This window comes from Rhinatrema bivittatum, chromosome 6, assembly GCF_901001135.1.
Source record: "Rhinatrema bivittatum chromosome 6, aRhiBiv1.1, whole genome shotgun sequence".
NCBI classification, from domain to species: Eukaryota; Metazoa; Chordata; class Amphibia; order Gymnophiona; family Rhinatrematidae; genus Rhinatrema; species Rhinatrema bivittatum.
The window spans coordinates 151,573,237-151,588,971 of NC_042620.1; the positions used below are offsets into that span (position 1 = coordinate 151,573,237).

Below are 15,735 nucleotides of genomic sequence, written 5' to 3' on the forward strand. Positions count from 1 at the left end.
GCACTTGCTTTCCTATCCTCGGGGTATCTTGGGGCTCTTCCCTGAGTTATCTCGTGGACCAGGGGCTCACACTCACACAGGAGCAAGCGATCACACCTCCACACCCCTTCCCAGGGCTTCCCGCATGCATTCATCATGCAATACATAGCTACAAGGCGTGTTCACAACACTAATTGAGGACCTTTGTGTTGAAATTTGTATTTGAACATTCAGGGAAAAAATTAAAGGGCTTCTATTCAGACTTTTGAAGGCTGAGGTACATCAGAGTTTTTATCAAAATTACAGAAGATTGGAATTAGTTTATTTTGATTTATGTTAATGTGTTTCTATTTGGTTGTTCAGTGGTCTGTCCTTCACATCATAGGTTGACATTTTATGCTGATCTGTTTTATGTTTAACAAAATATGTGTGCATAATTGTTATCCACTTAGGATATCTAGGTAGACAGGATATAAATATTTAAAATAAAATAAATAAATAAATTAGGGATCCAATCAGGCTGGTTCATTTCCCAGACCTCATAATTCAAAATCAAGGCAAGTTGCATCATTCCAGTATCATGTCCCTTGCTCTCACTGCATGGATGTTGAGTTTGATATTACAGCCTCTTGATCTCTCAGAGGATGTCTAAAGTTCTTTTATCTTCAAGAAGGATTCCACTAGGAAGTCCTATGGACTTAAATGGAGGAGTCTTGCCTATTGGTGTAAGCAAAAGGCTCTAACTCCTTTCTCCTGCTTCACACAAAAACTACTCAAGTACAAGCTACATCTCTCCAAGTGGTTTCAAGACCAACTCAGTAAGAGTTCATCTTAGTGCAACTGGAGGCACTCATCAGCATGTAGAAGGTAGGACTATCTCTTTGCAGCCTTTGGCTGTCTGGCTTATGTAGGGCTGCTTCATTTGAAGCCTCCCATCAGATCTCCAGATGTGTCTTAAGACCTCAATGTGGTTTTGTCCCAGCTAATAAAAGCTCCCTTTGACCTAACATACCTGACCTGGAAGGTTTTACTTTTGGTAGCAGTCACTTCAGCACACAGGGTCATTGAGCTCCAGGTTCTAGTAACATTATACCAAGTTTTATCATGATAGAATGGGTGTGCAGAACCACCCTAAGTTCCTAAGGAGGTGTCGTAATTCCATGTTAACCAGTCAATCATTCCTCCACCACTTTTTCCCAGATCATATGTCCACCACACTGCACAATTTATATACAGTAATATATAGTAAAGATGGCAGAAAAGGACCAAATGGTCCATCCACTCTGCCCAGCAAAAAGGCATGGGGCAGATTTTCAAAGGGATACGCGCATAACCCTTGAAAAGCTGCCCCTGCGCGCACCGAGCCTATCTTGCATAGGCTCAGTGGCGCGCGCAAGCCCCAGGATGCGCGTATGTCCCGGGGCTTCGAAAAAGGGGCGATCCGGGGGCAGGGCCATGGGCGGGGTGCCGGCCCGGGGGTGTTCCGCGGCCGGGTCCTAGGCCTCCGGAACAGCTGCCGTGCCGGGGAATGGTGCGCCGGCAGCTGGCCGGTGCGCGCAAGTTATGCCTGCCCGGATGCAGGCGTAACTTTCCTGATAAAGGTCAGGAGGGGGTTTTAGATAGGGCTGGGGGGCGGGTTAGATAGGGGAAGGGAGGGGAAGGTGCAGGGGAGCGGAACAGAGGAAGGCTGTGTGGCTCGGCGCGCGCAAGTGGCACAATTGTGCACCCCCTTGCGCGCGCCGACCCTTGATTTTATAACATGCGCGTGGCAGCATGCGCATGTTATAAAATTGGGTGTACATTTGTTCGCGCCAGGTTGCGTGAACAAATCTATGCCCATGTGCAGGTTTAAAGATCTGCCCCATAGTGTAGATTGATTGCAGACAAGGAAATGAGCCCACAGCCACATGTCTATTTAATATAAGGATGTGCCTCTAATGAATTCAAAGTAGAATTATTGGAGGTAATTAAACTGAGTTCTGCTGAATTGGAAGGTTAAATTTTAAGAGACATTTAATTTAATTAATAGATTGGTAACAGTACCTCATATTATTTCAAATGACTTTGCAAAACATGTGCATTGGCAATGTGAACACATTTTTTGAAAATTAAATATATAGTAGTTTTAAATATATGTAGTTTTCTCCCTTGATCAAGTTACCTATCCTGGAATGCCTCATTTTACTACAGTTAATAATATTTATTCAGGCAGACTTAATGTTTTTTTATGTTACAGGGTGCTCAATTCTGTTCTGAAGAGACCAGTATCTTTCATAATGTCACTTATTTGAAAATTATACTGGTTAACAAGATTTTTCATAGTAATCTTAAACTGAAGTATGACTATAATTTCCTGCATCCATTATTTCTCTGGACTGCCATTTTTGGCAATAAAGTGTTAGCACTGTGCCAACAGTGATCTAAAAATGTTTGCTTGTCCCATACCTATAGGGTTTCTGAACTCTAAATCTGGAAAAAAAAAAGTCAGATACCTGCCACTTGGTTGCTGATGGCTGTGACTATGTGATTTTAAGATTTTTTTCAGGGGCTCTGGGTTCAGTGTTATTGGAGGTGCAAAACATATATTTGGTACATTTGCACAGGACAATAACTCTAGGGGGTGGAAACATTAGCCATCAGGTCCTGACAGCCACAAAATCTAACAACGATGAGTGCTTATTTCATCTTCACATCCATCATGTATGTAATTATACAGCCAAGACAAATACTGTTTTTCCACTATGGTTTTGTTTATTTTTCTATTTTATGCTTTATAATATTTTTAAGTTACTTGATTTGATTTGTTACATCGCTTGAAAGGAACCTGACTTAGTAGCTTTTAATACTTTATTGCTACCAGGGCTTAGAGGTCAGTTAGGTTCCTTCTGGAAAGGGCAAAAGGCAGAAAAGTAATAGCCATTAACCCATGATTTCTCCCAACTAAAGTCATTGTAGCAGTGCTCTTAAGTCTCCCCTTTCTCTTCAATCACCCCCCAATCTTTTCTTTTGCTTTATTCCCTAACTGGAACACCTTTAGAGGCTTCCCTGGAGATCTGATGCATTAAAGTAACCCCCTTCTGCTGCTTTGTATTGCAATAACCTTGTAAAAGAAAACCACTGTTTGTCAGCGCCAACGGGGCTTTTCGCTGCTCAAAAACCTGCCAGCCTTGGAGGAAAGGGAGACCAGGGAAGAGGAAACCACAATGAAAAGAAGGCGTGAAGGATAGCTAGGGCAGATGATTGCGACAAAGTAGGGAAGACAAGATGGTCACATGGAAGAGAAGGGAAACAGAGGGGCTTCAAGGCAAGGAAGAAAGCGGGGGCATGAGGAAGGAGGACGGATGGATAGAAGGCTAGGAGAGAGTGAGGGATAAGAGAACTGATACGATGTACCCACAAATACCGGTATAAAAAGCCTTTTAAATAAATAAAAATAAATAAGAGAAAGATGGGTGATGGAGTAAGATACCACAGAGGAAGGGCTGAGATAGCAGGATGGAAGAATACAAGTGGGGATAGATTGGCAAGTGGCAAAAAGTAGGAAAGGTACAAAGAGAGATATGAAGTGATGATGGATGAAGGAAGCAAAGAAAATAGATGGGGAGAAGGGAAATGGAAGTGGATAGGGAGTGCTAAAGAAAGGAGGAGAGTCATAGAAACAAAATTAACATGGAAAGAAAAAATGGGAAAAGAGTGAGAAGGCAGTAGTTAAAAGCTGAGGAAAATAATAAGAAGCAGGAAAAAGGCAAAAAATGTATTTAACTTATGCCTTTTAATTGATAGCCCAAGGCAAGTTACATTCAGATACAGGAGATATTTTCCTGCTCCAAAGGGTTTACAATATAAGGGATCATTTGAGTGTAAAGCTGTGTTAGGAGTTTACAATGCAGCAATAACTGTATTTTACAACTTCCCCAGTTGGCCTCACAAGTTACTGTTGTCCTTAACCAGGGCAACCTTGGCCTGCTACAGCTCATCCACTCTGTTAGAACAAGTATCCACCCTGGAATGAGATTCTTGAATAGCCCCTTCCTGCAGCTGCTAGACAGATTCTTCAGAAAAATTGCAAAAGTGTAATACAACCCAAAAGGGTTACCTCTATGATATACATCTGCTGCCACAGCTTGGTGTTGGAAACTTCCTTCAGTGGTGACGCTCCCGTCCCAGGCAGAGTCACAGTCGTAGGTGAAAATGTCAATGGCTTCAGCAGTCTATCCTTGACCCCTGAGGCTCCTCTTCCATTGCTGATTTCCCCATTCTGGGGCACATCTCTTGATCCTCCAGAGCACTTGGCCCCTACCAAAATGAAAGCTGTTCCAGGACTGGCTACTGCTTCTTGCTTACCAAGCCTCCCTTGCATCCCCTAAGGAACTTATTTATCAGTTTTATCAACCACTTTACTGATGTACTTAGGGGGTCATGTAATAAGACCCATGCTGAAATAGATGCTATTTTTCCTTGCATATTTTTTTTTCAGTATGCATGGCATTTTTTAAGATGGCGCCGGCCCTCCATTGTTCCTACCATGTGACATCTCTATTACACACCACTATGCACATAAAACCATATGCTCAAGGCCCTACGTAGCAACCAGCGCAGAAAACCCACCAGTGTGTTGAGACCTGGATTGATAATTATCATGTTGAAAGCCTTTCCCTTTCCCTTGGGCCCTCCTCGAAACTGCCTTTTCTCAGCCTGTTCTCTCTTTGACCTTCTGACATGCTATAAGGTTTCTGCCACTATTTGGCTGTCCCGCAAAATGTACCATAGCATCAGAAAAAAGTGAACTTAATCCATGATTACACTAGAGCTGCATGTACACACACCCACACCAATGCCAGCAATGAAAAAAATGGTCTGAGAGGCACTTTAATTTAACTCCTGACCCAGGCACTAAATACTTGATTTTAAAAAAACCCACACTAACCGTTTCCCCTTCTAGCACAGCTCCCTGCATAGCCCATTAATGGATAATTACCTCCTTTATAAGCTATTTGCATGCACTTATGCAAAACCTATTGCGGGTATTTAGTGTGGGTTTGTGTGCGCATTTTCCCCACACTGAACACATCATTGCATACATAAGGTCAGCGTTGGAAAATGCACAATAGCCTTGGCTTCTACCTGAAGTGGACCGAAACCCATAGAAAGTCCACCTGGCTCTTTGTTTCTTTTGACACTAAGCTGAGGATTGCCATCGCTATACAGTTTTTATCCATTGTCTAGCAGTTTTGCATTTCTTTCTGTTACGCGCAGACTGCCTGCATCTAATAGAGATGTGCATTCGTTTATCACGAATTAGGCAATTTCAACGAAATTGTCTAATTCGTCCTGGTTCGGGGGACCTGAACCCCGACACGAATTTTCCCCGAACTACGAGGAAAATTCATTGTTCGGGTTAGCGTGAGGGGGAGGGGCACCTTTATTAAAAAAAAACAACAAACAAACCCACCCCAACCCTTACAATTTAGTTTATTACAATCCCCCACCCTCCATACCCCCCCAAACTTGCCTAAAATCCATGGTGGTCCAGTGGAGGTCCCAGAAGCTATCTCTCGCGCTCGGGCCGTCGGCTGCCAGGAAACAAAATGGTGCCACCCTTTGCCCTTACCATGTGACAGGGGCTACCGGTGCCATTGGTCAGCCTCTGTTACATGGAAGGAGCAATGGACGGCTGGCGCCATCTTGTGCTCCTACCATGTGACAGGGGCCGACCAATGGCACCGGTAGCCCCTGTGACATAGTAAGGGCAAAGGCTATCGGTGCCATTTTGAATACTGGCAGCTGATGGCCCGAGTGCAGGAAGTCGCTCCCGGACCCCCAGGGACTTTTGGCAAGTCTTGGGGGGGGGGGGGGGACTCCTGACTTGCCAAAAGTCCCTGTTGGTCCAGCGGGATTCTCCTGGAGCCATAGCCTGCACTCACGCCATCAGCTGCCAGTATTCAAATGGCACCGATAGCCTTTGCCTTACTATGTTCACAGGGGCTACCAGTGCCATTGGTCTGCCCCTGTCACATGGTAGGAGCACAAGATGGCGCCAGCCGTCCATTGCTCCTTCCATGTGACAGAGGCCGACCAATGGCACCGGTAGCCCCTGTCACATGGTAAGGGCAAAGGGCCACCGGCACCATTTTATTTCCTGCAGCCAACGGCCTGAGCATGGGAGATCGCTCCTGGGACACCCGCTGGACCACCACGGATTTTAGGCAAGTTTTGGGGGGGTCCAGAGGGGGGGGGGGGGGAGTTGTAATAAACTAAATTGTAAGAGTTGGGGTGGGTTTTTCGTTTTTGAAGAAAATTGCCGAACAAAAAAAAACGACCTGTAGTTCTTCACGGGTCGCCCAAGCCGACATGCAAAAACTAAACACATCTCTAGCATCTAATGGGTCATGTCAAAATGCATTCTGACAGAGCTATGGTAGCATCAGTGGCTCACCTACAATCAGTCCCTGTGGAGGAGATCTGTAAAGCTGTGTTGTGGAATTTTCTCCATACATTCACATCTCACTACTGTTTGGACAGGGATGGCCGACATAACAGTAGATTTGGCCAGTCGGTCCTGCAGAATTTGAGGTGTAGAACTCAACTCCACTCCCTCTTAGGACCCATTGTTTTTGTTCCAGGCTACCCTTGATAAATAAGATAAAATGGAAAAAGGCTTGTTGCCAACAAAAATATTTTGTTTATGCCCATTAGCACTTTATTATTCTTATTTCCCCTTTATTTATTTGGGGGAAGTCTGTAGTGAGAGATATCCTACTTGTCCTCAGAGAAAGCAGAGTTGCTAACCTGTAACAGGTATTCTCCGAGGAGAGCAGGATGTTAGTCCTCAAGGAGTCCATCAGCTTCCCCATGGACTTGGCTTCCAGTGTGGATGCCTGCTATATTGGCATACTGGGCATGCTCAGTGAGGCACAGTCAAAGTTCTAGAAACTTTGACATAAACGTTCCAGGCTGGGCTCTCTTGTTTAGTCTAGCCTTTTCTATTTAAAGCATTAACTGTTAGAAATATATTGGTAGATTGTTGATTTTTTTTTTAAACTGTTTTATACCCTTTCTTGTATGTATTATAAGAATGTAAGTATGTTTTCATTACTATGTATGTGAATTGTTACCCGCTGAGATTGGTGTATCAGCAGGCTATAAATTGTGTAAATAAATGAATGAATGCCACCCTACTTATAAGGACTTACATCCTGCTTTCCTCTGAGAACACCTGTAACAGGGAAGCAACTCTGCTTTACTCTGGTGACAGCAGGGCTGAAAGAAAAGGGCATCTGCCTTCCACCCTTGTCCCTGCCCAGTTGGCAGAGAAATCTTTACCAAACTTTGAATAAACAATTTTCCAACCTTTGCATCTGCACTTGAGTCGATCCTCTGGCTCTGTTTGCACTTGGCTTTTTCTCAGTTTCCTCTCTAGTTGCTCATTCCTTTTAATACATATTCTGGTCTTCCTTTCTATAACAGCTGTTTTTTCCAAAGCACATTATCTTACCTTACCTCCTTGTAGTTTAACCACTGCCTGGCACTTCATCCCTTTCCTCACCCTTTCATCCACCATGATCCTCTTTCTTCTCTTGGTTTACTTCCCCCATCAGTCCCCTCCTCCACACAGCTTCTTTCCCAATACTCTTCCCTTCTCTCTTCCTCTTGTTCCCTTCACTTAACCACTCTCCTTTCCTGCTCTTTTTACAGCCCATGTCCTCTCTCCCAGCCTATATTATTTTTTCCTTTCTCTCAGCTATTTTCCCTTTCTCACAATTCTTGTCCCCTATCTCAGCTCTCTCTGCTACTCTCCCAACTGCTCTCACTCTCATGGCTAGTCTCTACTCTTCTTCCTGCCCCACAGCTCTATTCCCAATCCGTCTTCCCCTCTCAGTTCCTAGCCTCCTCCTCTCCCAGCCAGAATTCCTTCTTTCAGTTCTTCTCCCAGACCGTCACAGCAGTATTCTCTCTTTCAGTCAGCATCCCATTGCACAATCAATCGTCCCCTCAACCAGCCTGCATTACCTCTTTTCCTTGCTTCTTCTCCCAGCAGTTCTTTCAGTCCCTCTGTCACCTTTCTTAGAGCTCCTGTGCTCCTCTTTAGTTCCTCTATCAGCAGTCCTCCCCATCTCCGCTGCACTCAGAAAGCCTGTCTGTCCTACACTACTACTGCTGCTGCTGTCTGGTACCCCTGTAGCCCATTGGTCAGATATTAGGGGTGTGCATTCGTTTCCAACGTATTGGTAATCTGTAACGTATAAGGCCATAGTCGTTGTATTCGTGGGGAAGCAAAACGTATCGCGATTCACCATGAATACAATGAATCTTCACCGAATTATTGGGCTGTCTAAAGGAGCAAATTTAAACAAACCTCCCACCCTCCTGACCCCCCCCCCCCCCCAAGACTTGCCAAAACTCCCTGGTATTCCAGCGGGGGTCTGGGAGCAATCTCCCTGCACTCAGGCCGTCGGCTGCCAGTAATCAAAATGGCGCCGGTAGCCTTTGCCCTCACTATGTCACAGGGACCAACCAATGACACCGGTAGCCCATGTGACATAGTAAGGTCAAAGGCTATCGGCGCCATTTTGAATACCGGCAGCCAACGGCATGAGTGCAGGAGATGGCTCCAGGACCCCCCGCTGGACCACCAGGGAGTTTTGGTAAGTCTTGGGGGTATCAGGAGGGTGGGGGGTTGTAATTAATTCAATTTTAGCGGGGAAACGAATAAGAATGAACGCATGAACATATCGGGGGCCACCCTTGCCGAATGCAACGTATCTGCCCCCCGACGAATACGAATTACGAATGCAATGTATGCTGTCCCTCTGCACATCCCTATCAGATATTCCGCATCCAGACAATAGGTTGCAATGGTAGGTGGGAACAATATCAGAGGAGATAAACCAATTAAATATTAAAGCAGTATACAGATTGCATTTAGACATTTATGAAATATTGGTATCCCTTTATCTTATAAATGTTTCCCTGAATTTACATTTCATTAAAAAGTAATTACCGAGTCCATTGTGGTTTGATTTGTAAAGTTAAAGTAATAATGATGGACCTATTCATTTGTCTTTGTTCATGTCAGATAATGGGCCTGTTGATTTCTGTTTGTTTATATCAAAATATTCAAGCTGTCAAACAAGGAGCCCTACTTTTGTTACTATGTTTACCACAGTCTCGAGCAACAGGTGGTGGAGCAAAATCATCCGATGAAATTGTTTCTGAAGTTGCTGCTGACATCCTGAGCAAACTTCCTGCAAACTATGATATTGAAGCTGCTATGAGACGATACCCCACTACCTACACACAGAGTATGAATACAGTACTTGTCCAGGAGATGGGTCGCTTTAACAAACTTTTAATCACCATCACAGACTCCTGTATCAACATTCAGAAAGCAATCAAGGTATGATCCACAAAATTTAAAATGGAGAGAGACCTCTATGAAACAATCTTTTTGTACATTTCCTGCATATCTGATGAGCACGACTAATTATAGTTCATAATGATTTTACTTTTAGAGTACTAGCTATATTAATAGCTAACCCTATTTGATTTATAGGATAGAATAGAAAGGATACATTTTGCATTGCAAAAAAAAAAAAAAATCCATCCTTTCCAATTGCATTTCTCTTCGATGACAACGTTTAAAACAATCTACGCATGTATATAGCAATTTACACATGTAAATTGGCTGTCTGAAAATTGCTCTTCTACAATACAGCTAAAAGTATATGTGTTGTGCCACAGTGCATGGCTTTACCCAAGGCAAGTCTTGCCTCACAAATCTGCTTCACTTTTTTGAAGGAGTTAATAAACATGTGGATAAAGGTGAACCGGTAGATGTAGTGTACTTGGATTTTCAGAAGGCATTTGATAAAGTTCCTCATGAGAGGCTTCTAGGAAAAATAAAAAGTCATGGGATAGGTGGCGATGTCCTTTCGTGGATTACAAACTGGCTAAAAGACAGGAAACAGATAGTAGGATTAAGGGCCTTATTTTCCAATATCGCATTGGTAACGCATTAGTGGGCGTTACCAATGCAAATGAGGCTTCTTTCGTGCAGTGGGGAAAACATCGTGTGCGGCGATGTTTTCGCGAAAAACATTAGCGCTGCACGTGATGTTTTCCCACTGCACGATGATTCTTTCAGTCTTTTATCGCAGTGCACAATAATTACCGGTTTCTTTTATCGCGGTGCACGATAGTTCAAGACAGCCTGTTTCAGGCTCCTAGAGGGAGGGAGGGAGGGGGAGAGAGAGAGAGAGAGAGAGAGAGAGAGAGAGAGAGAGAGAGAGAGAGAGAGAGAGAGAGAGAGAGAGAGAACCTTACTATAGTGCCTATGCCCTACATAGGTATTTTAACCCCTATAGGAGGGCCACCTACTAACTCGGGGTGGGGATTAGGTATGAGCGTCGGGGGTTGGGGGCCACTTTCGCATTCCACATGAGACCTACGGACAGAACAGTGGTCTCTAGTGCAGATTTGCTGGCTGTCGGAGTGAGGACGCTCACTCCAAGAAGTGGTTTGGGCAACGTTCTCTCTACCTAGCTTGATGGACACTCTACCTGGGCAACAACATGCTAGGTGGAGAGAATGTTGGCCAAATCTCCGCTTGGAGTGAGCGTCCTCACTCCGACGGCCAGCAAATCTGCACTAGAGACCACTGTTCAGTCCGTAGGTCTCATGTGGAATGCGAAAGTGGCCCCCAACCCCCGACGCTCATACCTAATCCCCACCCCGAGTTAGTAGGTGGCCCTCCTATAGGGGTTAAAATACCTATGTAGGGCATAGGCACTATAGTAAGTCTCTCTCTCTCTCTCTCTCTCTCTCTCTCTCTCTCTCTCTCTCTCTCTCTCTCTCTCTCTCTCTCTCTCTCTCTCTCTCTCTCATATGACTAATTTGCATTCGCAAATCGCGTTAACGCGATTTGCGAATTTATCACACGCGGTAAAGTGCTTGGAAAATGAGGCCCTAAATGGGCAATTTTCTCAGTGGAAGGGAGTGGACAGTGGAGTGCCTCAGGGATCTGTATTGGGACCCTTACATTTCAATATATTTATAAATGATCTGGAAAGAAATACGACAAGTGAGGTAATCAAATTTGCGGATGATACAAAACTGTTCAGAGTAGTTAAATCAAGAGCAGATTGTGATAAATTGCAGGAAGATCTTGTGAGGCTGGAAAACTGGGCATCAAAATAGCAGATGAAATTTAATGTGGATAAGTGCAAGGTGATGCATATAGGGAAAAATAACCCTTGCTATAGTTACACAATTTTAAGTTCCATATTAGGTGCTACTACCCAAGAAAGAGATCTAGGCATCATAGTGGATAACACATTGAAATCATCAGTTCAGTGTGCTGTGGCAGTCAAAAAAGCAAACAGAATGTTGGGAATTATTAGAAAAGGAATGGTGAATAAAACGGAAAATGTCATAATGCCTCTGTATCGCTCCATGGTGAGACCACACCTTGAATACTGTGTACAATTCTGGTCGCCGCATCTCAAAAAAGATATAATTGTGATGGAGAAGGTACAGAGAAGGGCGACCAAAATGATAAGGGGAATGGAACAGCTCCCCTATGAGGAAAGGCTAAAGAGGTTAGGACTTTTCAGCTTGGAGAAGAGACGGCTGAGGGGGGATATGATAGAGGTGTTTAAAATCATGAGAGGTCTAGAACAGGTAGATGTGAATCGGTTTTTTACTGTTTCAGATAATAGAAAGACTAGGGGGCACTCCATGAAGTTAGCATGTGGCACATTTAAAACTAATCGGAGAAAGTTCTTTTTCACTCAAGGCACAATTAAACTCTGGAATTTGTTGCCAGAAGATGTGGTTTGTGCAGTTAGTGTAGCTGTGTTTAAAAAAGGATTGGATAAGTTCTTGGAGAAGTCCATTACCTGCTATTAATTAAGTTGACTTAGATAATAACCACCGCTATTACTAGCAACTGTAACATGGAATAGACAGTTTTTGGGGTACTTTCCAGGTTCTTGTGGCCTGGATTGGCCACTGTTGGAAACCGGATGATGGGCTTGATGGACCCTTGGCCAGACCCAGTATAGCATATTCTTATCTTCTTATGTTCTTAATTTTAGCTGCATTTACTGGAGGCATTCCTAGGGGTGTGTTTAGGTCAGGAGAGGAAAGTAACACTCATAGACTGCATTTTGAAATTTACGTGAAAAAATGTATCAGCAGAAAAAGCTGATGCAAATCTCCATGGGTAGTTAGTACTCAGGGCAAATGTCAAAGTGAAAGTATATGTGTACTTTTGCTTTGGGGCAAAGCCTGCAGGTAAAAAATTATGAGCTGCTTTTGTTCCAATGTGGACAATTTGAAGATTGCCCCTTGATGACCTATAAAATATAATCAGAACTAGGCTGAAAATCTGTAAACATTACCATGTTAGGATCTGATTCACATTACCACAGATGGCTCATATATTCTGCATGGAGTGGAGATACTGTGGAAGAGGCAAAAGTAGGCAAGATCAAGGAATTATGTGGGTAATTTTAAAAGCTTTTACAGCTGTAAATTAGGGAAGTCACTTCACCCTCCATTGCCTCAGGTACAAACTTAGGGGGTCATTTACTAAGCCATGGTATTTTCCCCTGGGGAAAATACCACATGGATTTACTAAACTGCGGTACTCAGTACTGTAGTTTTGAAAACCTACGTGGTATTTTCTTCCACAGAAACATACTGTAGGGTAAAGGCCCTAAGAGCCACCATCTTGTTAAAGGTCGACATGGGCCCAATCAACCTCCCCCTCAAGTGTATAAACTCCCCCTCTCTGAGGATGTTGTAAGGTCCTTGCCAAACATACCCCCTTCTACTGCCTATAGAGATGGCCCTAATATTTAAAAAATTAATTCATAGTGGATAATACTTTGAAATTGTCAGCTCAGTGTGCTGTGGCAGTCAAAAAAGCAAACAGAATGTTAGGAATTATTAGGAAGGGAATGGTTAATAAAACAGAAAATGTCATAATGCCTCTATATCGCTCCATGGTGAGACCGCACCTGGAATACTGTGTACAATTCTGGTCGCCGCATCTCAAAAAAGATATAGTTGATGGAGAAGGTAAAGAGAAGAGCAACCAAAATGATAAAGGGGATGGAACAGCTCTCCTATGAGGAAAGGCTGAAGAGGTTAGGGCTGTTCAGCTCGGAGAAGAGACGGTTGAGGGGGGATATGAGAGGTCTTTAAAATCATGAGGTCTTGAAAGAGTAGATGTGAATTGGTTATTTACACTTTCTGATAATAGAAGGACTAAGGGGCACTCCATGAAGTTAGCAAGTAACACATTTAAGACTAATCGGAGAAAATTATTTTTCACTCAACGCACACTTAAGCTCTGGAATTTGTTGCCAGAGGATGTGGTTAGTGCAGTTAGTGTAGCTGGATTCAAAAAAGGTTTGAATAAGTTCTTGGAGGAGAAGTCCATTAACTGATATTAATCAAGTTGACTTAGGGAATGGCCTCTGCTATTACTGGCATCATTAGCATGGGATCTTCTTGGTGTTTGGGTACTTGCCAGGTTCTTGTGGCCTGGTTTGGCCTCTGTTGGAAACAGAATGCTGGGCTTGATGGACTCTTGGTCTGACCCAGCATGGCAATTTCTTATGTTCTTATTCCTTTCATGAGGTTCCTGAATAGAGAAAGGGGCAGGAATGATGCCCATTCACTTTTGTCCTGCAGGTATATTTTGGTGGCTGGCCCAATGACTGGTACTATAGTGGTCAAAATAGTGTCAGGCTCATGGTTGGTCAGTACCATTTTGTTGTATGACCATATAAACCTATGGCCATCAACAAAATTGCACCAGCCAGACCTGAAACCAGGGCCATTTTGATGTCTCTAGATACAGTGCTGGCTGGCACCTTTTCTAAAGAGCCAGTGGCATGGCAGGAGCAAGTGGCCATTACTCTTTACTCTCTATTTAGGATCCCCAGCCCGGCTGGGGTAGATTCAGGCCCTGGGTTATTGATGGGGACCTGGAGAAGGGGGGCTGGGCATGTCATATATTTTAAACAAACTGAAAATTCATCAAAAGTTTCTTAGAAACATTAACATTGGTCAGGTTTTTACAAGTAATATTGATTTAAGACAGACATCAAAATCCAATGAAATATTTTATGCATTTTGAAGTAATAGCAATGCACTATTACCTATACAACTACATAAATTGTTCTGAAATGTGTTTTTTGCCTCCACAAAAATTTGATCTAGGGGTTGGTGGTTATGTCTGCCGAGTTAGAAGAAGTAGTAAGCAGCATTCTGACTGGCAAAATCCCTGGAATGTGGATGAAAAAGTCTTACCCCAGTCTCAAACCCCTTGGCAGCTATGTGAATGATTTCCTTACCAGACTTAAATTCTTGCAAGTAAGTACAAGCTATGACTATAGTTTACAATGTTACAGTTGCTTTTTTGTATTAAGAATCAAAATGGTTTGTTGCAGCAACATCAAGCCATGTAAAGTGTGGTTCTTCTAAATTGTTCACTCTGCAGGATTTGCTACTTCTTAATAGAATCCTTAGCATCCTTCTCAGGTAGGACAGGTGGCAACAAGTGAATAGTGCACACAAAATGATTACCATTACATCATGGACCAAGTATATTTGTGGTGTACTGCGGTGTTCATCAATGGATTTAATAAACTGTTGCACGTAAAATCTTGAAGGTTCTCCATACTGGCAAAAATATAGGCTAGAAGTGATGTTTAGTTACTAGTAGATCATATAAGGACTACTTAAACTGAATACAATTCTAAGGTTCATCAAAGCTAAAAGGGGGCAATGTACATCTTGCAAAAGGCACAGAAATTCTATCACTTGCTTTTAGTTACTTGAGACTACTGGATCTCTGGCTAGAAGGTCTTTTGAGCTTTCATGTTTTTTTTCTATAACATCTGTCAAGAAAAGAGTCCTCTAAGTCCAAAACTTATTTCTATACCAACACTTTTTTTTTTTAATCTAAAAGTGAAAAAAGGTATGTGCATATGAATCGTCCCACCTATAAAGCTTGTAGGAAGAACTGATCTTTTTCCACATCATCATTACATACCCATAACACATTTTCAAACTTCTAAAACCAGGGGTTGAATTCATGAACATGGATTTCAAAATCATACAAACAATGCTCTTGTGAAATAATTTTTAGTGCATTTTTTTTTTTTATTATAAAGAAATATACTTAGTTTTAAAATCTGCAGCTGTCAGGTTGTTTTTCAGTTGTCAGGATTCACTGTCATATGATAATGCTCTTATGAGAAACTGGAGCTCTGAGATGTAGATGATCACTCTTAAGCAGTTATTTTTTTTGGAGTTTTTAGCAGATTTACACCCAGACAGAACCATTATTAAATTAAATTTTGAAGTTATAGTTTCTTTAAAAAAATGAAAAATATGTATTATTTAATGAGAAAAATTTTAGTAGGATTATAAAATACTGGTAGTTCATGAATTCACTCCATTGTTTTAGAACAGTTTAGATATTTTTTTTGTATGCAGAAAAAAAATCTATGGCACTTTTTTTCTAAAAATAAAAAAGGGGTTTTTTTTATTGGTACAGAAATAATTTTTGAACTAGAGGATTTTTTTCTTGTCATTGTAATTTGTCTGAGGTGTTTTAAAACTTGCTATTCATTTCTGCAACATCTGAACCATTTCAAGAGCAACTGCCAGATTTATTTTTAAATAAATGTACACAAGTGTGCATAAAGCTACATATTCAGAATATACAAAAGGACAGCT

At 42.5% G+C, this 15,735-nt stretch overlaps 1 protein-coding gene across 1 annotated transcript in view; it reads left to right on the plus strand.

The window, feature by feature from the left end:
- The window catches only part of DNAH7 (dynein axonemal heavy chain 7), a 724,465-nt gene that overhangs the window by 685,713 nt on the left and 23,017 nt on the right, over window positions 1-15,735 (plus strand). Inside the window, 2 exon segments of the mRNA XM_029606081.1 lie at window positions 9,146-9,376; window positions 14,212-14,364. Coding sequence (XP_029461941.1) covers window positions 9,146-9,376; window positions 14,212-14,364 — 384 coding nt within the window.